The following is a 21,747-nucleotide window of genomic DNA, read 5'->3' on the forward strand; positions in this document are numbered from 1 at the left end:
TAATGAATCAAGCCTAGATTATAGTCATCTTTCTACCAATGTGGTCATAAAATATAATTTTAAACATTTTTTATGCAGGAAGGGGCCATTAAGGCAAAGGTGCCTAACAGTGAAGAAAGTCATAATGTGGCCCTGGGGCAGTGGCCGCAGTGTCAGCCACCGAGACCCTATTCCAGCTGGGGCAAAGCCGTCCACCTCCCGCCCTGCCACTGTTTATGAGATAATGATGAGAGAAAGAAGGAGCAAGAACAGGGCAGCAAAAAAGAGAAGAAGGGAGCCGGGAGAAGCCAAGCCAAACGAATGGTAGGTGGATAGAGAGAGAAGAGTCTGCAAGGGCACAGAGTAGATGAGCAAGCAGATGGCAGAGAGGCGAGGGGCAGGCGAGATGGGGTAGACAAGTCTGTGTGTGGTCTCACAAGTGGGGGTGGTGTTGGTGAGGACAGTCAGGACAGAGGGAGGGGCCGGGCACAATCAGGAGAGCCTTGAACAGTGAGGCCAAAAATTTCCCAGGGGCCGGTATTACTTTCCTGTGGCTGCCAGAACAAATTGCCACAAATTTGATGACTTAAAAGAACAGAAATTTATTCTCTCACAGTTCAGAAGACCAGAAGTCCAAAATCAAAATCACTGGACTGAAATCAAGGTGTTTTCTTACCTCTCTCTTAAAAGGACACTTGTGACTACATTTAGGGCCACCCTGATAATCTGGGATAATCTCCCCATCTCAAAGTCCTTTATTTAATCACATCTGCTAAGACTTTCACGTATAACATTCACAGGTTCCAGGGATCAGAACCTAATATCTTTGGGGCTCATTACTCGCCTACTACAGGCTCACAGAGACAACACAGTCTAAGAGGGGCCTGTCTCCAGCCAGCCTGTGGGCACGGCCCTTGCCTGAGACCCGTGGACAGCACAGCACCTGTCGCTTGACAAACCAGCACATCCTGGGAAGGGGTCCGTCTGCCAGGATCCTCGGAGAGCAGGGAAGCAGCCTCTGCAACGGAGGTGGTGGGATCTGAGACTCCACTGGAACTAGCTAGGACAGAATTGGGAGGTAAGCATCCTGGTGAGGAGACCCTCACCTGAATCTGATTTTGAGTTCTCATTTCACTGGCTCCAAGCTCAGCAGATACTCAGACAGGAGCCAGGCCCTGTGCCAAGTCCTGGAGAGCCAGCCCTCGTCCTCACAGAGCTCGCGGTCTAACCCAGAAGCAACACTGGCCCAGAAGCACGGCTGTCTTCAAGATGCTGCAAATGCAGGCAAGGCCCCTCTCTTCTGGCAGTGGAGAGGCGGGGCAGGGGGGCGTTTTTATCTGGGCTTCGCATTTACTCTATCCCCTACCCCAGTGCCTTCCTGTCCTTGTTATTATTCACATTTTACAAACGAGGAAAACGGCTCAGAGGGGTGATGTTGTCATTTCTTGTCTCTTCCTCTTGCCACCTTAAAAGTGAAATGACACTGGCTCATCTCCCCTTAGACGAGCCTGCAAAGGAAGTGGCTCCGCCCAAGCTGTGCACTTGCCGCTTCTGTAAAGCTGACCGCAGCAGCCCGGGCACAGGAGCCCTGGAGTCAGGCGGCATTTGACTCGTTCAGTGTCTCTCGAGCCCCAATCCACACCGAATCTGAGTAAAGCAGAGGAACAAGTAGCCAGCCCTGCCTTCTCCGCACAAACAGTGGTAAGCTCCCTCTAAAACCAAGAAAAGCTTCTGCCGTGAAACTCTGGGGCTCTAGCGGCAGATTGGGAAGCCGCAGGGCCTCTTTCAATCCTACAGTGGAAAAAAACAGGAGCTTGCATGTGGAGAGAATCTTCTAATCTCAATTTTGCCTCTTTCTAGCTGTGTGACTTTAAGCAAATCACTTAAAACCTCTATGAACCTGTTTCCTTATCTGTAAAATGGGCGTAGAAAAGGCGAGCCTGGCTAAGAGGACAATTACATATGCGCTGAGCATTTAGCAAGCCTTCAACCGTCGCTTATTAAGAGTCCACTTAGGGCTAACCGCGTGCTACCCCTCCAGGTGGGCCCTAGGACAGGGATCTTCTACCTCCTCTGCTCCCCACTTCTTCGGGCCATCCTCGGAGGGTGTGCCCCACCCCCCAGCCACCCAATTCCCTTAAGGTCCTGGCACCCGGGCCATGTCGAGTCAGCTCGCGGAGCGCTGGACGCCGCGGCCAAACAGGCGCGGGTGGGGTGAGGCGCACGAGGCAGCGCCTGGAGCGAGTTCAGGTGTTTTGAGCCACCAGACCGGGAGTCAAGCGCGCAGTCAGGCGGGGTAGAGCCCCCGCTTGCCCGCTCCAGCTGCACCCTCCCTCGCCCCGGCGTCGCCCCCGCGCCTCCCACGCGCGAACTAGGGGCGGGGCGCTCCCGGCCGGCGGGGCCCACGCGGCGGGCGGGGCGAGCCGGGGCCTTTGTGTTCAAACCGCCCAATGGGCGGCAGCCGTGGGCGGTGACGCGGGCGGGGCCTGGCCAATGGACTGCGGTCTGTCAGCGTTGACTGACAAGCGCACACATACACACTCGGCCACGCGCGCGCCGCCCGGCCCCACTCGCGCAGCGCGGTTCTGCGCGGGCCGTGTTGTCCGCCCTTCCGCCGGCGTCGTCCCGCGCCGCCGCGTCCCGGGCCCCCGCGCCGAGCGCCGCTCGCGGGATTCCGACCCCGGAAGGGGGCGCGCCTGGGCGGCGCGGCGGGCCTCGGGCGCCCCGGGCCCCGCACGGACCAGCCGCGGCAGCAGGTAACAGCGGGCCGTGGGCCGTGGGCCGTGGGCCGCGAGCGGGCTGACGCGCTGGGCGAGGGTGGTGGGCCGGCCTCGCCCGCCTCCCCTCGGGCCCTGGGCCCGGCCTGACCCCGGGGTCATCGTCGGGTCGCTCTGGCCGGGGCCCAGCTGCCCAGGCCTGGTTCTTCCTCCGCGGGACAAGCTGCGCCAGGCTCCAGCCCCGCCCGCCGCACGCCCCTGGGCCGCTCGGGAAGGGCCAGCGCCGAGCCAAGGCCGGCCGCTCTGACTCATCGCTGCCGCCAGGCCCCCGCCCCCAGGGCTGGCCGCCCCACTGGTCAGCCCGGAGGGCGGATGTCTCCAGGCGGGACTTCCCCGGGCACCTCCCCGGGTGGAGGGGAGCCAAGCCCGGGCTGCCCCAAACCGGCCCAGGGCAGTGCCTGCGTTTTCGTGCCAGTCAGGCAGTTTCCAGGGACAGGCAGTTCCCTGCTTCTGCCGCCGCCTGTCAGAACTCTGGTGTTAGGAGGAAGGCCCATTTTGTTCAGTTCTTAAAAAAAGAAGCCAAACAAATAGGGGGCGGGAGTGTGACTTAGCGCAGGGAGGCAGGAAGGCAGGAAGGCGCGTGGTTGGTAAAACTCTGCGGTTCGGCCCGTAGGGAGTGAAGGGAGAAGGGAGTTAGCACCCGGAGCGTTTTACAGGTCCCGCGAGGGAATGTAGGGTGAAAATGCCCTTTGGAAGATGCCGTAGATCTAGGTTAGCCTGAAGACTGGATGGATACTGCCCTACAAGTTTATGATGGGGGGTGGGGAAAGGTGGAGTTTAGAAAAGGATGTGGTTCAGCTCAGAAGTGAGGAGGGACGTTTTGAGGGTTTCTTAGCGGATTGTGTGTGTTGGGGGAGGTGTTTATTCTGATATGCAAAAGATTAGAGCTTCTAGAGGCTCACCTCTTGTTTTGTTTTGGAGGATGGGGCCTTGACCTTTTTCCACTCGTGAAACCCAGACTCAACTGCAGACTGTTTTGTGATACCAGGACGCTACAGGAGAGAGCAAGAGGCACCTCTGGGGGGTGGAGGCGAGTGCTGACTGCTGACAGTTTGTAGCCACTCCCCCCACACCCCTCCGTCTGAATATTTATTTATGTTCTTGCCTGCAGCAGCTGGAGTACCGTATAAACACATTGCTTTGTTTCTGCCCCAGGGGAAGGCTTCATCCACTCCAGCAGGGCGAGGGTTAAGAGGAGGAGCCTGTGTGGGGCATCTGGAGCTTTCAGGTGGGGGGGCAGTAGTGGGGGTGGAATTCCCTTATAAGGAGAGGAGCATAGACAAGGCCTCTCAACTTCCTGCTTTGGCTGCTACCAATTGGTCCCTTTACCAACCCCCGCCAGCTAAAACCAGGGAGGGATGGCAGGTGGGCATCCTCCCTGAGAGGACACCAATAAGACCAAGACATGAGACTGCTTGTTTCTCAGAAGAGGACTTTCTAGAATTCTCCAGCTGGACTAACCAGACCTTCTGGTTTCCACAGTCTGAGTTGGGATGTGTTAGTCTATGCCCACCATGCAACCCAGAGAACTAGTAATTTAAGTATCAGCCAAGAATATTAGAAGTGATAACAAGTCACATGTACTAGGGACGCTTGAGTGGGCCTCAGTAGAACAGTATTTTGTAATATGGGCCGGCAAAGGCACCATGGTGAGAATCCTCACACTGGTATTCTGAGATTTTGAATTTGGGTTTCTAGAGCTGAAGAGTTTATGAATCATCCTCAGGTTGTAGAATGGCACCTTTTGCAGGGTCTTTTCACTTTGGCCTCCTCTGAGTCCTTGTTATCAAGTTCAGAGCCTTGATTTCCTGCCCCATGTGGTGACTCGTCCAGCAGGGACTGACTGTGGTCCCACATGGCTGCTCCACCTACCTGTTCTGTTAGTTTAACAAATATTTGTTGTGTAACAACTCTCTCTACAGCCTGTTCTGAGCAGATTTGAGGCTATAAAATACTCTAGTTGGGGACACACAACACATTCCTGAAACAACTCGAACACTTTCCTGTGGAGTGGAAAGACCCAGGCCCTGGTGTGTAAGGAGCCAGGTACCTAGGAGGCATTTAACAAAATATTTTATCATCATATCAAGATGCACGGATGTTGTAGCACAACAATTGCTAATGGGATACAGCATACAAGCCCCATCGGAATGTAGGTGGGGTTTACAGGGAAAGGTTTTCTGGGGTCAGTTTGGGACCCTGAATCAATGAATACAGCTATGGGGAAAGGAAAGCGGGTCCCAGCGAAGGGGAACAGTGGAATGAGAACAGACAGCTCTAGGGAGGGCGCAGCACACTAGGACAGCTGGATGGGAGGGTCTGTGCAGGGCAGCAATGATCAAAGGTCTTCCTTTAGTATCTGTTGCGTGCCTATCATGTGCCACGTGGTCTGCTACGTGTTAAAGGTTGCGGAAGGTCCTATTCTGGCTCTCATGGAGCTCGGTGAGAGGTAAACTAAGTAGAAAACCTTGTGGAAAGCACCGTGAAAGAGGCTCCCTGAGTACTACCTGCGCCCTGGGGCATGGGCTGCAGCGGGGTGGGTGGTGCTGGGAGATGCTTCATGAATGCCCCATCTCCCCACGCCTCAGGCTGTTTGGGTTGGAGGCACAGGAAGTGGTCTGTTCGCTGGGAGGTGGTGCCTTGTTCCTCTGCCCCCGGGGAGGAGCTGAGAACAGCCCCACACCTCATGTGTCCCCCTTTCTCTCCCAAGACTCTCTTCAGGGGAAGGGTCCCCATCCCACCTCGTCATGTCTCGACGAAGCCAACGCCTCACGCGCTTCTCCCAGGGTGACGATGACGGCAGCAGCAGCAGTGGAGGGAGCTCCGTGACGGGGAGCCAGAGCACCCTGTTTAAAGACAGTCCTCTCAGGTAGGGGGTCGCCACCACCCCTGTGGATCGCGCTGCCCCGCAGAGCAGATGGCTCGGGCAGGTCACTGTGCAGCCTCTTCCTGTTGTGACCTTTGTGTGCAGAGATCGGATACACATGTCTGGTCCAGGGGGACATTCACACCTATGGGGCTGCCAGGGCCCAGTGCCGTCTCTCCTCTCCCTGTTATGAGCCAGGCTACTGCCCTCATGTTCAGAGAACAGGAAGTGGGGAGAGGCAGCTTCAAGAATAAGCCAGGCCGGAAACCCCGAAACTGCAAGCTGGGCTCACAGGAACCCCTTCCGCTATGGATGGGCGTGCCAATCTGACCATCCTCCCAGACCCACCCCCACGTGTCACACCGTCTGTAGGGCCTCAGCAGGGCCAGTGAAGAGGCCGAGGAGGGGAGCAAGTCTGAGGGGCAGTGGGGATGAGCTAAGGCTGGCAGCCACCTCGTTGTCCTGCTCCCCTTGCAGACATGAGGCCTGGATGTCAGCCCCCCAACCCCCTCACGCTTTGGCTAGCTCTAGGAGGCCAGGTCAGGTTTGTCTGTGTTTTCAGTGGGTTGTAGAAATTACTAATCCATTAAGAAGCATGAGAAGAAACTTTAGCTTTGAAGTTGGAGACCTGGATTTGAATCCCGGCTCCATCACTTACTGAGGCGCTCTCCTAACTGCTTGTGAGATTTAGAGATGATGGGAGCAGAGAAAGTACCTGTGCTTGGTAGACAGTGGGTAGCTGGGAGCTGTTAGTTGCCTAGCAACAAGGCCAGCCCACTCAATACAGTGGGGCACAGGCGTTGGCTTCCAGATTCCTGACTGGGCTCACCTGACTGTTCCCGCCTCCCCCCTCCTGACTGACCTCCTACAGGACCTTGAAGAGGAAATCCAGCAACATGAAGCACCTCTCCCCGGTGCCACAGCTGGGGCCCTCCTCCGATGGGCACACCTCCTACTACAGTGAGTCGGTGGTCAGGGAGTCCTACATTGGCAGCCCCCGGGCCGCCGCCCTCGCCAGGAGCTCCATCCTTGATGACCAGCTGCACAGTGACCCCTACTGGAGTGAGTGTGAAAACCTTTCTCCTGGGGCTTTGCTTCCTTTGCTTCCTCTGGTAACTTAGGATCCAAAATCCTCCCCACCAAGTGGTTTCCTAACCACTGCTGGGCCAGAGGAGGGGCTCCCCATCTTTGGAAATCCTTAGAAGAGCATCCGAGTGTCTGAACTCCCAGGTCCCTTTAGATGATGAGAGGCTAAGGGCAGATTCCATCTGTCCGTTGGAGATGCTCCTCTGGAACACCCTCCTCGGAGCATCTCTGCCGCAGGAGAACCCCGAGTTCTTCCCTCCCCAGGTGAGGACCTGCGGGTGAGGAGGAGAAGAGGCACAGGTGGCACCGAGAGCAGCAAAATCAATGGGCTGGCCGAGAACAAGGTCTCGGAGGACTTCCTTGGGTCCTCCTCCGGCTACTCTTCTGAGGATGACTACGCAGGTAGGCGAGGTCTCCTCAGGGAGACGCTCCAGCAAATTCCAGACTGCTCGGGAGGGGGCGGGAAGGCTGGGGAAGGCGACCCCTGACAGCCCAAGAGCATGGCATCTGGCTGGCGCTCTGCAGACTGGCTGGGCATGCTTCCTGTGCACCATGGCACCAGAGCCCAGGCCTGGGGTGGCCCTCCACACACTGGGCTGTGATTGCCCTGTCCCCACTAGTCTTTGAGCAGCCTGAGGTCAACGCTGTTGTTTGGCTCGTTCCCAGCAAATGTTTTAACTTGGGGCTTCACACATAGGAGGTGCTTGATCCCTTTGTCCAGTTCTGAACAGTGGTTGAGGGGTTGCTGGTGAGGAGGGGGTGCAGGCAAGGGGCTCAGGGGAAATGAAACGTCAGAAACCTACCATTTCATTCCTCAAGCAGGCGTGTACTGACCTCCCGGGGCCAGGCCTGCATGCCGCTGTGGGAGTGCGAAGGAGAATGACACGTGGCCTCAGCTCTCGGTCCATAGGAGAAGACAATCAAGGAATAGGCAGTCTCCATACCCAAGGCTCTTAAAAGTGAGGACACACTGAGCTGGTTTCCTCTCTTTCCCTGCAGGATACTCAGAGACGGACCAGCGGAGCTCAGGTTCACGGTTAAGGAACGCTGTGTCCCAGGCAGGCTCTTTTCTCTGGATGGTGGTCACTTCTCCAGGTGGGTGCTGGCTGTTCTGTGCACGATTATTCTCTTTCTCTACAGCAGTCACTTCTTACCCATCTCTCTGTGGCAGGGCATCTAGCCCGTACAGCAAGACTGTAGGACCACTGGGGAAAGCTGGTTCTAGAATAATCACTGGGAGCCAAGAGCCATGGGAACAGCCTCGCTGGGAAGGGCAGGAGCAGCTGCAGAGCTGGACAGAAGGTGTTGGCAGAGCGGGCAGTGGGATTAGAGGAACTGGGTGGCTGTAGGATAGGACACAGGGGCACTGGCAGGTGAGGAGTCACAGGGGCAGGGAGGACCGCAGGTGAAGAGAGAGAGAGGCCGATGCTCAGGGTGACACTTAAGCTTGATGGTCCCTCTTCCAGGCCGGCTCTTCGGACTCCTCTACTGGTGGATCGGCACCACCTGGTACCGCCTGACAACGGCCGCCTCCCTCCTGGACGTCTTTGTTTTAACCAGGTCAGCGGGGTTCCTGCCTTGACAATGAATCAGAAAGCCCCGGATAGAAGGGCGTAAAGCATCTAAACCTGCGTATGATCGCTTCTCCAAGGGTTTCCTTCCAGTTGATTTGCAGCTTTTATGAGTGAGCGTGGAGTGGATGCCCCAGAGCCCCTCTGCTGACGGAGGTTGGGACCCAGACTCAGGTTTTACTCCCCAAATCGATAGCCCTTCAGAATATTCTGGAACACAGGTTCTGATTTCTTCTTGGATGCTTCCTGCTAAATGCCAGACCTGCCCCTTTTGAGTCTCAGACAAGCCTGGGCCTTACTCCCGCTGCTCAGGCCTTAGACTCTGGCCAGCAAGTGGTGTTTCCCAGAAAGTTCAGCTTCCGTCTGGGCCTGCGGCAATCCAGACCCCAGTGTGTTCCGCCTGGTGTTCAGAAGCCATGAATAGGCGCTGCCTGAGGATGGTTGGGTTTGTCCCCAGTCCTTGACCTGGCAGTGCCAGGAATGGGAACTGGCCCCTTCATAGAGGAAGCAGACTGAGCCAGGAAGTCAGGGTTCCTCTGGCCATAGTCTTGGTTGGGGTGGGTGGCCAGCTATGCTGAGGAGAGGGGCAAGGACGGATTCGTGTCACCAAAAAAAGGTTCCTCGTTTTTCTAAAAGAAAATATTGTTTCTTTAAGGAGTTCCATATCTTTTTCTATATTTGCTTGCTCAGAGGACCTCTATACATGAAAATTTTAGACTTTTCAAAGACCCCACTATTTTATATATAACATCAAATATATATATATACACATACATTGTGTATATATTTATAACATCAATAAAATTCAGAGTCAGAATTGCCTCCGTTACTCCAGGACCCATGGAACTGTAAAGCGTCCAGTCTGCCCTGGCAGGATGAGACGGTCGGGGCGTCCCCCTTTCAGCTCTAGTTTAGCCCTCAGGAAAGGTCTCAAGGGGCTCCCTGAGGGGACATGGGGGCCCTTGGAGCCCTCTTGACACCTCCCCTCGCCTGCTCTCCCGTCCCATGCGGTCCAGGCGCGTCTCGTCCCTGAAGACCTTCCTGTGGTTCCTCTTGCTACTGCTGCTCCTGACTGGCCTGACCTACGGTGAGCTTGCCTGCCGTCGCAGGAGGATAGGACGGGCGTGCCATGCTGAGCCGGGGCTGCTGAGCGGAGGGCGGGGCAGAGCGTGGGCGGATGGTGGCGCTGAGCAGAAATGTGAAAACCAGAGGGACAGTGATCGCCTGCAGGAAAGGGTAGGAGGCAGGACGAGTAGGGTGGGACTGAGCCTGGGCAGCTCCCAAGCCCTGAGCCCGAGGCCACTCCTGTCTGGGGGTCCTGGGTCGTCTGCTGACCGACGCTGTGGCATTCTCAGGGTGTCCAGTGGGTCAGAGGGAAGAGGCCCCGATCCACTGATCTTGTGCTCAGCTGGGTAGCTACACTGTGCTGCACGGCATGTCTAGAGCATCCTTGGAGCCCCCTGGGCCGGACGTGCCCCAGTACAGGAGTATTGGGGTAAAAAGTAGGCACTCTGATGCCGTTATTAGTAGCAGTTATTTCCCTCCATTTCAAATCAGGACGTCGTCTGGGTGAGTGAATTATTGTTACAACATCAAGTTCAATCTTTAGCTGTCTTTAAGATCAAAACAACAAAGTAGTAAAGAGAAGTAAGTATGCCTTTTTTACTCTAAGATACCTGCATTTACAAGATGCTCTACATTGTTCCAATCTCGATCATTGGACTTCACATTTTTTACACGGTTGTAATCATTATGTTTATACGTACGTTTTGTGTTCAACTTTTCATTTGACAATTGTGTGTGAGTTTCCCAATTCCACCTGAGCTATCTCTATGGCCCCCAGGCTCAATTTTAACGATTGTACCAATTTATAATTAAAGACCATGCTTTATTTATTTATTTTTAGAAGGTTGATTTTATAGGTTTAGCATCTACTCAAACGCGTATTTCTTTAATTAATACCAAAGTAGAACATTTTTCCAAGTGTTGATTTCCTTTTTGTTTCCTGTTACAAGAACAGCTTGTTCATATCCAGTGGAAACTGGGCATCGCCCTTAAATAATAATGACCCTCCATAATTGTATAGCGTTCTGTTCAGGAAGCACGTTCCCATGTGTTATCTCAGTTTAATTTGAGCTTCACCATCGCCCTGTGGGGTTGTTGGGGCTGAAGTCATGATCGCATGAGGAGGAGATGCATAGGGAGGGTCTGGAAGGCAGAGCGGGGCAGGACCTGCTGAGGGAGTGCAGTAAGTGAGGCGTGTCCAGAGGGTCTGACTTAAAGCCTGGTGGTCATGTGCTTCCCGTTGCACCTGCTCTCAGCAATGATTGAGTGGCAAGTGTGGAGTCTTACCGGGATGGAGATGCCCTCAGCCAGTATGGCTTCTTCTGGTGCCCTCACCCCGACACACACAGGTACATGCACACATGTATACACACGCACATGCACAGCTCAGGAGTAAACACATCACAAACAGAGAGCCCCTAAAGCAAGACGCAAGTGTCTCTGTGTGGCTGCAGCCTTGTGCTCTGTTGTGGGGCCACAAGCAGCGTCTCTTAGAGGGTGTATTCTTGTCAGTGATTCTCAACCATGGCAGCCCATTAGAGTCACCTGGGGAGCTTTTAAAACTCACCTACAGGGGCCCGCCTGGTGGCACAGTGGTTAAGTTTGCACACTCCGCTTCGGTGGCTCCGGGTTCGAAGGCTCGGATCCCAGGCACAGACCAGCGCACCACTTGTCAAGCAATGCTGTGGCGGCGTCCCGTATAAAGTAGAGAGGAAGATGGGCATGGGTGTTAGCCCAGGGCTAATCTTCCTCAGCAAAAAAGAGGAGGATTGGCAATGGATGGTAGCTCAGGGCTAATCTTCCTCACCTACAAAGGGCCCATCAGACCAATGGACTCACTCTCTGGAGGGCGGGGCCAGACATCCAGTGTTTTAAAAGCTCCCTGGGTGATTCTGATGTACAGCCTCGGCCAAGAACCACCATCAGGGCCTCTGGGTTCTACCCCTCGATTATCCCTAGCTTATTAAAGCTGTTTTCTCTAAGGTTTGCTGTCTACAGAAGGATGAGGATTCCTAAGGAGATGTGAGAATGCATCTGCTCTGGGATTGTCAGGTTGCTGCCTCAGAGCATGATGAGAACCTGCATCCCTGTACTGCCTTCTGGCAAGAGCACAGCTCCCATGAAGGAGACAGGCTACTGATAACCGACGTTGGTGAGGCTGCCTTCCTCACCGGTGTATACCTTCTTGTCACGGCCCCCGGCCCGGGTAACCGCCTCTCCCCTGTGTACAGGTGCTTGGTATTTCTACCCCTACTGGCTGCGGACATTCCACCCTGCCATGGTTTCCTGGTGGGCAGCGAAGGGCAGCAGCAGGCAGCATGAGGTGTGGGAGTCCAGAGACTCGTCCCCACAGTTCCAGGTGAGTGTCTTAGGGTCGCCGTCCTCCCTCAGCCTGTATTTGAGGTTGATCTCCCTGTCCTTAACCTACCCGCAAAGCTGGAGAGATGCTCTCCCAGCTGGGATGCCACCTCATCTCCCAGGATACCCCTTTCTCTACTGTTGGGGGTGCAGGTCTTGGGGAGGTGGTTTGCCTGCACTTAAATATGACTCAAAGCTGTCCCAAAGTTAGTTACCATCTTAAGAAGCACATAAAACAAGGAAGAGGCATCAGATACATTGTCTTGTCTACTTTGTTCCTTTTCAATATAATTTCACAAATATATATTGAGCACCTTCTATGAGTAATGTAATATCCTGGTCAGTTACCTGTTACCACAAATAAACTACCCCTAAAATCAGGGTCTTAAAACTACAAGCCTCTGATAGCTCATGAGGCTGGGGGTCCTCTGGGTGGCTCTCTGGTCTGAGCAAGGACGGCTGATGTTGGCTGGGCTCCCTGTGTGTCTCAGCTGGTGGATCAGCAGGGGGCAGGCTGGTCTCGGCCGTGCCTGGGTGGGCCGTACTCCACATGTCCTTTCGTCGTCCAGCAGGCTAGCCTGGGCTTGTTCTCACAGCTGCCGGGCAAGGTTCCAGGAGAGTGGATTCAGGCCAGAACTTGAGGCCTCTTCGGAACTAGCACACTGTCACTTTCGCCACATTCTATTGGCTGAAGCAAATCGCAGAGCCAGTCCAGGCTCAAGGAGGGGGAATTAGACTCCGCCTCTCAGTGGGAGCACCTGCAGGGCCACATTGCAGGGGTGCAGATACAGGGAGGAGGGAAGGACGGTGGCCATTTTTGCAATCTGCCAGAGGCTAAAGATGGATCAGGCCGGCTGTGCCTTCAAGGAGCCTGCAGGCACAAGTGTACAAATAACCAGAATGTGTGCACGCAGGTCCTGGGGTCAATAATAAAAATATAAAACTCTGTCTCCTAATTACAGTTTTTTGAACTTTGCTAGCTCCTGCTGAATTTAATTTGGTGTCACATTTTAAACCATTTATTTTGATGGATATTACTTTCCTGACCATGATCTTATTATAGGTATAAATAATACCTTCTGGCATCTATAACTTTTCCTTTTTTAATCATTATTAAAGACATTAAATACAATTCAATTTCAGGACCACCTTTTCTGTCAAATGGGGGAAGTAAAGAATGACTATATCTTTGTGTTTGCTTACATTTGTATAGAGACACTGGTAGAAATAGTTGCCTGGTTGGGAGGAGGTGGTAGGGAGGGCCCTGGGCCAGTGGGGTCAGAGGTCAGGAGCATGACTTTTGCTGTTTCTTTGTTTGCTTTTTGGGTCATGCAAATGTACTGCCTACTTTAAAAACTGAATTTTTAAAAACCAGGAGCAGCTTCTGCACTTGGTAGGCCCCTGCCCTTTAATCAACAGTTGACAAACTGTTTTATAATTTCTCCTGGCAAAGATTTTTGTTGCTAAGCCAACAGGGTTCTCAAAATTCATGGCATGTTTTCAAATGCCACCCTCAAGTCCAAATGACTTTTCTGTCTTCTCTGTGGGGCATCCAGTTAAAGAGGAAAAAGTCTTTGCAAATTATTTTGTCTTGTAGCCGTAGTTATCTGTGGAAGAAGGGGACACTGTTGAACATCAGCAGCCGAACCTCTCAGCTCCTCGCTCGCCTGCACACGTGCATGTGTAGGAGAGAGAAGGGTGTGGGCTCAGCCCAGCAGGTCATCTTCTTGGACTGTCCCTCCATTTGGACCCTCTTCCAGGAGGGCGTTGTGTCCCCTCTCACTCGGCCCACTCCCACTCTGGTTTTGGGGTCAGACCCTTCCTCCAGCCCCCTGTATGTCCTGGCACCTCGTCTACCTGCTGAGGAACTCGCCTACCTCCGGGGCAGAGAGGCTGTCCTGAGAGCCTCAGAGCCAGCATGTGTCTACATTTGGGTGTATCTGGGGTTCTCGTCGCTTTCCCTGCAGCCCGTCTTCAGGAAGCACTGTTGCCGCAGACCGCTCACCTCTGTGGCTTTTCCCTCCCTGCCCTGCCAGGCTGAGCAGCGCATTCTGTCCCGGGTACACTCTCTGGAGCGGCGCCTGGAAGCTCTTGCTGCCGAGTTTTCCTCCAACTGGCAGAAGGAGGCCATGCGGCTGGAACGCTTGGAGCTGCGGCAAGGGGCCTCTGGGGAGGGAGGCGGCAGCAGCCTGAGCCACGAGGACACCCTGGCGCTCCTGGAGGGGCTGGTGAGCCGCCACGAGGCTGCCCTGAAGGAGGACTTCCGCAAGGACACTGCTGCTCTGATCCAGGTGGGGAGAGGAGCTGCCGTCTCAGGGCGGAAGCTGAGAGTCACGTGTGGGCCATGCTGCCGGCACGTGGGCTGGAGGGGGCGAGGCCCCGTACACCCTGACGTGAGAGAGACAGCAGTGTGTCATTTGGGGTCAGACAGCTCTGCCATTTGGCAGTTACTTGCTTTCTCTAAGCTTCAGTTTCCCCCTCTGTAAAATGGAGACTCCTGTTGGCCCCCGCCCCGGATTGTGAGAACATGAGATGGTAAAGTGCCTGGGACAGTGCCTGACACCACGTGGGCGTGCGATAAAGATCCAGAGGAGTCTCACATGTTTCCAACAAGCTCTGTAGCAGAGAGGCCAGGAGCCGAAGTTTGCAGTCCAACAGGCCTGGTTCCAATTCCAGTTACGCCACTTAACTGGCTGTAAGGGGCCCTCTGAGCGCTGGGTGGAATCCTCAGCCTCTCTCCTTCATGCCCAACAGGAAGAACTGGTCGCCCTGAGAGCAGAACACCAGCAAGACTCAGAAGACCTCTTCAAGAAGATTGTCCAGGCTTCCCAGGTCAGGGGGCTTGGGGGCACTTGAGGCCCACACTGGGGCCCGGATCCAGTTCAGCAGTGTTCCTGGGCTGAGAGATTTTGGACCCCTTGGCCCTCTCAAAGGGCCTGCTTAGACGTAGAGTGGAGAGAAGGGGTGTACTGTCTCCTGACTTCTGCTTGAAGCGAGCTCACCCGGGCTAGAAGGCTCTGTAGGGACCACTGGGAGCATGCTGGAGGACAGGAAGGGCTGCTTTCAAGCAGCCTGTTATCTGGCTGTGACATGCCAAATGAAGGAGTGAACGTGTAAATGCCTAAAGCTGCCAGATACAGGGCGAGACTCTCATGAGGCCTTACCAGGAGGCCAGGTTGACGTTTGCTGGAGCTGTTGGGAGACCCTGGGGTGGGGATGTGGTTCAGCAAAGACCCCAAAGGGAACAGATCCTGCTCTGGGAGACCTCTGGCTCCGAGTCTGACATTTCTTGTATTTGTCCCTTCTCCCTGCTTACAGGAGTCTGAGGCTCGACTCCAGCAACTGAAGTCTGAATGGCAAAGGTATGGGTGCTGCCATCTGGCCTAGGCCTGCCCCTCACCCCCCAGCCCCACCCCCACCCTAGGCAGGACTGGGGAGCAGAGCGCCAGAGCAGAGTTCTGGCTGTACTCCAAGCAGAGAGCGGGATGGCTGAAATCTAGCTCAAGACCACCTGCCTAGAGCCTGTCCTTGAGGTGTGGTGGGAGTTAGGGGGGCACTGCAGGAGCATTGAGGTTCATGGGCTCATTTATAGGCACCATCTCTTCTGTACAACCTCATGCCTCAGACGTCCATATGTGTGGAGGATGTGAGAGACTGAGGCAGAGTGAATTATGGATGTGGGCTTAGGGAACAGGATAAGAATTAGCCCCTAGGGGATAGGCAAGCTGGTTCTTCGGCACTGGGGCCGTGTTCTGCAGCCTCCGAGGGCAGGCCTTCGGAGAATGCATCCATTCATGCATGGGTGGTGGGCGGGCACACACTCGTGTTATCAGGAGCCAACTAGGGCATCCTCTTGTTTTCTCGATGTGGCCTTACCCGTCACCAGAGCGGCAAGGCTTACTCTTCTCTCTGGGAGTAGGATGACCCAGGAGTCCTTCCGGGAGAACTCCATGAAGGAGCTGGAGCGGCTGGAGGGCCAGCTGGCAGGCCTGCGGCAGGAGCTGGCAGCCTTGACCCTGAAGCAGAGCTCGGTGGCTGACCAAGTGGGCCTGCTGCCCCAGCAGATCCAGGCCGTGCGGGACGATGTGAGTTGGAACCATCCAAGTCCCCTGCTGAACACCCTCTTCTCTGAGACCGCCCATCCTAGGAGTCTGCACAGCAAAGAGCCTCTTGCCCCTGCGGCCTGTTAGTCCCACAAGCCCCCTGCTCTGGACTTGGCGCACATGTTGGCTTTCTTTGACAGGAGTTCTTCCTGTTTTTCCATCGATAACATGGAGGGTTGTTCATAACCCTTTCCTCCGTGTGGCTCCCCCTCGCAGGCCGGCACTCCTTCCCTACCCTCTGTACCCAAGCCAGGCACTGCCCTGCCCCCTGCCACAGCAGCTCCCCCTGTCCCTCTGAGCCTCCCAGAGTGAGACTTTTTTTTCGGTCCCTAGGTGGAATCTCAGTTCCCTGCCTGGGTCAGTCAGTTCCTTCTTCGAGGTGGGGGAACCCGCGCTGGGCTCCTTCAGCGAGAGGAGGTGCAAGCGCAGCTGCAGGAGCTGGAGAGCAAGATCCTCGCCCACGTGGCCGAGATGCAGGGCAAGTCAGCGAGGGAGGCCGCAGCCAGCCTGGGGCTGACGCTGCAGAAGGAGGGTGTGATCGGGGTGACAGAGGAGGTGAGGACCGTGTGCCCCCAGATGCGCCCCCCCCACACACACACTGCCCGCCTCCCCGGGGACCACAGACCTGTACAGTCCCACACTGCCAGCTCCCTGGAATGTTCCAGGAGCTAAGTGACATGCAGGAGGCTCTGGTGTTTGCCTGGGGCTGGTGTGGGAGGATGGAGGTGAACCTGGGTACATGGCATAAGTGCCCGGACACCAGCGTGGTGTAAACACAGGAGGGGTCAGTCCAGGGGTCCCTGGCCCCCGCAGTGGGGCCTTTGGAGTGGACGAGTCTGCTTCCTGTCGCAACTGCTCTGGGTGCCTGTGTTTTAGCAGGTGCACCGCATTGTAAACCAGGCCCTGAAGCGCTACAGCGAGGACCGCATCGGGATGGTGGACTACGCGCTGGAATCGGGAGGTGTGCGCCGCTCTCCTCCCTCGGCCCCACCCTGGTCCCCACACTGGCCAGGACCCTGGATCTGCTAGGGCAGCTGTGGTGCTAGGGAAGCAGAAATCACTGGCCTAGAACTCAACAAGGCCAGCCACAGCTCGGAGAAGTCAGGACGTACCCAGCACCATCCTTGGCCAGGGAGAGGCTGTTTACAGCTGCTTTGTGCTCTGGGTTAGGGGTACAGATGGGGTCTGGGGTATCTGCCCTCCATCCTCAGTGAGGAGGCGGGCAATAGCAGTCCCTCCTTGGGTTCCCCTGGCTGGCGAGCGGAACTGGTTGTCTAGGTCTGGGTCTCCCTCCCCGGCTGGTGTCCAGCCCCAGGTGCCCACACTACCTTCCTTCCTCGTCTCAGGGGCCAGTGTCATCAGTACCCGATGTTCCGAGACCTACGAGACCAAGACGGCCCTCCTCAGCCTCTTTGGCATCCCCCTGTGGTACCATTCCCAGTCGCCCCGAGTCATTCTCCAGGTAGGCACTCAGCAAGGACAGCACGACGGGACCTGAGCACACGGAGGTCGCCTGTGTGGCTGGGTCAGTGGGAGCTGCACTCAGGGCAGACTGCCTGTCACCAGCCCTGCGCTGACCTGAGTTTCTTCCTCTCCAGCCAGACGTGCACCCAGGCAATTGCTGGGCCTTCCAGGGGCCCCAGGGCTTTGCTGTGGTTCGCCTGTCTGCTCGCATCCGCCCCACTGCTGTCACCTTAGAGCATGTGCCCAAGTCCTTGTCACCCAACAGCACCATCTCCAGTGCCCCCAAGGACTTTGCCATCTTTGTGAGTATTCCGCCGGTGTGGGGCCAGAGGGGCTGTAGGAGGACCCTGCGGGTCTCCACTGAGGATAAAATTGGGATCATTTGTGGATTTGGAAGAGATGGCGCCGGGTGGGAAATGGCACTTCAGTCCCAGTTATCTCAGGCTGTGGAGGAAGAAACTGAGGCCCAGGGAGTTAAGTGACTTGTCACAGAGCACATGGCAGCCCTGTGTCCAGTGTGCAGGCCTCTGCAGTCCCACCAGGGTGGGAGGGGACCAGTGTGGGAGTGGGGAGGGAAGCCTTCTTCTCTAGGTGGCCCGGCGCCTAAGAGCAGGATCTTCCCTTTATCCTTCACTCTCTTTTCAGGGGTTTGATGAAGACCTGAAGCAGGAGGGGACACTCCTTGGCCAGTTCACCTACGACCAGGATGGGGAGCCCATTCAGACATTTTATTTTCAGGTACAGGATTCTGTTATGCTAGCAGACGTGGCACACTCACTTTCCCATCCGTTCAGCAGACATTTTTCCGAGCAGGTACCCTGTGCCAGGCACTGCGGGTTCAGAGCAAGAAACCACAGCCCCTGCCCTCAGGCCCTGCCCTCCCACAGATCAAGGTGTAGAATGAGACAGCTGTCCAAGTGGCATGGGAGAGGTGCCAAGCAGACATCAGCGGAGGGGAGGGGCCCCTTCGAGATGGGGAGCGTTGGGGAAGCCTGCCCAGAAAGGACAGGTGCCTGAGTGAGTGTGGCCCAGCTGGGCCTCGGGCAGTGCAGCATGCCTAGGGCACTGGGGGAGGCCTCGTGCCTCAACTTGAGTGGGTATCAGTCTCCTAGGCCCTTGGTAGAAATGCAGATTCCCAGTCTCCATCCCAGGAGACCCACTCCTTAGGGCTGATGGGGCCCAGAAACCTGCATTCTGACAAACAGCCTAGATGAATCCAATGCAGGTGGCCTGAGAGCTACACCAGGGCTGAGGAATTAGAGTACACCTAGTGTGAGGAATCTGGTGAGGTGGGGATGTGAGGGGTGGCAAAGGGACAGTGACAGGAAGAGAGGCCAGAAAGGCAGGCCTGACTACCAGGCCAAAGAATTTCAGCCCTCAGGGCTCAGTGGGGTGGTGGGAGTGGCCATTGCCAGGCTTTTGTCAGAGAAGTGACAAAATGATGTGCATCCTAGTAAGATGACCGTGACTGCGTATAATTGGCGAATCTAAGGGGGACAAGCCCGGAGACCGAGCAGGAAGTGGCTGCCGGGAAGCAAGTCCAGAGAGAGAGGGTGCTGGGAGAGAGGATGGGGAGAGGCAGTGGGATATGCAGTTGGGAGTGCCCTGAATGTCTGGTCGGACAGGAGCAGGGAGGTGGAGGTGAGGACAGAGAGGCTAATGCAGAGGCGGGGGCAGGGAGGGGAGGTGAGGATAGAGAGACTAATGCAAAGGCGGGGGCAGGTTTGGCTACCTGTGGGACAGTCAGGGGGACTAGACATAAAGGCTGAGCTGTCAGCTCCCAGGGGATAACTGAGCCACGGGAGGCGTTGAGAGTTCTCAGGGTGTATAGATCGAGCCTTTAGGAGAGGGTGGAGCACAAGAGGCTGTGTAAGAAGGCGGGAGGGAGAGAGGAAGAGCAGGAGAGCACTGTGCCTGTGCCATCAAACGGGGTGAGATTTGCTCCAAAAGCTGGCTCCAAAATTGTGGCTTTTTGAGCATAGAGGACAGAGACCTGATAGGAACTTGAGAAAGAAAAGAAGAAATTCTGCTTAATTCAGTAAAGGGATTATTTTCCAATATCAACATTTATCAAACCCTCCGTGAAGGCAGTTCCTCCACTGACAAAGAGGAGGACAATGACAAAGAGCTCTTGTGAATTTGTCCCAGTTTGGGGTGGACTGTGCTGGTGCTCAGCTACAAAGCCATTTTTACGTGGCTGTGGGTCTGTGGCCCCTGTAGGATATCTGAAGCCCCTGGGGCTTCTTGGCCCACGGGCAGGAAACTGCTCCAGGGTCTGAAGACAGGAGCTTTGAAGTCTAGTCCTCTGCAGAGGCCTAGGGGAGGGGTGTTGGGCCCTAGGGGTGGCTGTCTCCCCTCCTGCCTGTTGTCATTGAGGTTTGAGGACTCTGACACTCTGAACCTGTTCCTTCTCTACCCAGGATCCTAAAATGGCCACGTACCAGGTGGTGGAGCTGCGGATCCTGACTAACTGGGGCCACCCCGAGTACACCTGCGTCTACCGCTTCAGGGTGCATGGGGAGCCCGCCCACTAGGCCTTCTTTGTGCCGCTGCCAGCCGGCTGGGAGGCCAGCTCCTCTCCGCATGCGCCGCCTTCTCTGGGAGCGGGTGAGCAGCAGCCCTGCCACCCCCTACATGCTTGATCAGCGCACTGACTTCCAGGAGCAAGCAGAGTGCCTGGCCCAATGGGGATGAGAAGGAACATGCAGGCTTTTCTAGCAGCAGGGTGGCTCGAGGTGGACAGCAGGCTCCAGCGTCTCTTTTCATTCTTTGTTCCCCTCATGCCAGGCATCGGGGTCTCCTTCCTCCTCCTGGGAGGGTGTATATATGTAGCATATCATGGGGGATTGAGAGGCAGGGGGACAGGTGATGAATGAACATGTCCCATGGTGGAGGGGCTGGCACCTAGGGAGCTGCCGTTGGGAGGTGTGCGAATGAAGCATGTGCCAAAGCCATGGGTAGGACAAGCTAGGGCCTGGGACAGGTGAGCTGCCCCCTCCCCAGGCAGGAAAGTGAGGCCCTCTGGGAGGAGGGTGCTCACGGTGCAGGTTGAGACTGGGACTGGGACTCCAGGCAGGAAGCTCCTGGGAGAGGGCAGCTGGGCTCTTCCAGAAAGCTAGTGCCATCAACCTAGGGGAGCTTGGCCCACAGGGTGGTCCCTGAAAGGCTTCTATACACTGTATTTGTCCTAGGTCAAGGTGGGCTGTGGGGCTTCTTGTACCCTAGACGGTCTGGCTCCTGTGAGCTTGTGAGGGCTGCTACCTGTGTGGCTCTGAGGGTCCCAGGGGCCAGGGCTGTAGGATTGCCCCCTGCTGGGGCTAGTAGTTGCTTTCTCTCTCTCCTGATGATGGGATTGGGGCCCACTCTGCTCCCCGTTCCTGCTAGGGCCTGCCTATGCCCCAGAGCAAGTGTGCCCTCTCCTGGGGTACAGGGAGCCCAGACCTGTCTGAGGCCATAAGCATTGGGGGTCAGCTAAAAGGGTGGGGAGTAGGGGACGGCTTGGGCTCTCATGGTCCAGTGACAGTGATGATAGTGATGTTCAGGGTGTCGTGGTGGGAGGAGGTCTGTCTGCACTGTGGGCCCTGCCCCACCCCCCCTCCCAATCAGGCCCCTGATGTAAGGGGCCCTAACCCTCAGCCATCCCCCTGGGGCTCTTTCAGCTCTTGCTCCATTCTGTTTCCTTTCTAGCTCATTTTCTATGGGGGGCAGTCAGGGGAGGGGGGTTGGGGGAGGAGGCTGGGTAGGGAGGAGGCCTAAGGGGGAGTTTTTAGACCCAGCAGGCCCTGCTGTATTATGTATATATTTTTCAAGGTCTTTTTTTAACTGAAAAGCTAAAGGCTTGATTCCTAGCCCCGTTCTGTGGGGCACTGGGTGATTTCAGTACCTTGTAACCTGGCTGCCACAGGGGCTTGGGGCACTGCTTCTAGCCGTGTGGCTGGTTCCAGCCTGTGGGAAGGGGGCAGAAGGGGCCGCTGTGCAGGCAGGTGCCCTTAGGAGCAAGAGCAGGGCTGGGCCCTGAATGGGCTCCCGAGGATGGAGCTAGAGTGCAGGCGAGGCCCCAACCACCTGTGGTCCTCCAGTACTGGCTCCTGCACAGCACCTGCCCCCAGACGACCAGGTTTTGTTTTGCGCTCTCCTGTCACAAATGCTGCACTATTGGTTCCTAATTTTTTATCTCCCGATTCTAATTTATGCCTATGCAAAAAATAAATTATGCCCAGGATTAATGGAGTGTGTGGTTTTTATCTGGCCATCACAGAGGGAGTCTGCTCTTGGGAAAACGAGAGAATGAATTCTGAGCCAAAACAATGCCCCAAAGACTTATTCCTAAACTTTAGAAACCTGGGCCTCTCAGCTAAATCCCCGCCATGATGGAGGATGGGGCCTGAGGCAGGCCCTGCTCCAATGATTCTGGGCTCAAGGGTTGGCAGGAGAAATACGTGAGGTGGCTTTATTAGCCATCACTGATATCACATTAT

General features: G+C 55.7%; 1 protein-coding gene across 2 annotated transcripts; it reads left to right on the forward strand.

Moving 5' to 3' along the window:
• Nucleotides 1-1,554: 1,554 nt before the first annotated feature.
• On the forward strand, nucleotides 1,555-21,495 carry SUN2 (Sad1 and UNC84 domain containing 2). Of its 2 annotated transcripts, none has more exons than XM_058568348.1 (18): nucleotides 1,555-1,680; nucleotides 5,467-5,625; nucleotides 6,494-6,684; nucleotides 6,973-7,110; nucleotides 7,708-7,803; nucleotides 8,175-8,268; nucleotides 9,296-9,366; nucleotides 11,576-11,703; nucleotides 13,739-13,993; nucleotides 14,457-14,534; nucleotides 15,021-15,064; nucleotides 15,622-15,787; nucleotides 16,139-16,360; nucleotides 16,682-16,766; nucleotides 17,152-17,267; nucleotides 17,404-17,571; nucleotides 17,915-18,007; nucleotides 19,690-21,495. In XM_058568348.1, the coding sequence occupies exons 2-18, from the start codon at nucleotides 5,504-5,506 to the stop codon at nucleotides 19,801-19,803; spliced, it is 2,181 nt and encodes a 726-aa protein (XP_058424331.1). In that variant the 5' UTR covers nucleotides 1,555-1,680; nucleotides 5,467-5,503; the 3' UTR covers nucleotides 19,804-21,495. The 2 variants fall into 2 exon arrangements, with proteins under 2 accessions (XP_058424331.1, XP_058424332.1); XM_058568349.1 differs by lacking the exon at nucleotides 1,555-1,680 and adding an exon at nucleotides 2,582-2,735.
• The last annotated feature ends 252 nt before the right edge of the window (nucleotides 21,496-21,747 follow it).

Source organism: Diceros bicornis, chromosome 25 (genome assembly GCF_020826845.1).
Source record: "Diceros bicornis minor isolate mBicDic1 chromosome 25, mDicBic1.mat.cur, whole genome shotgun sequence".
Classification (NCBI taxonomy): domain Eukaryota; kingdom Metazoa; phylum Chordata; class Mammalia; order Perissodactyla; family Rhinocerotidae; genus Diceros; species Diceros bicornis.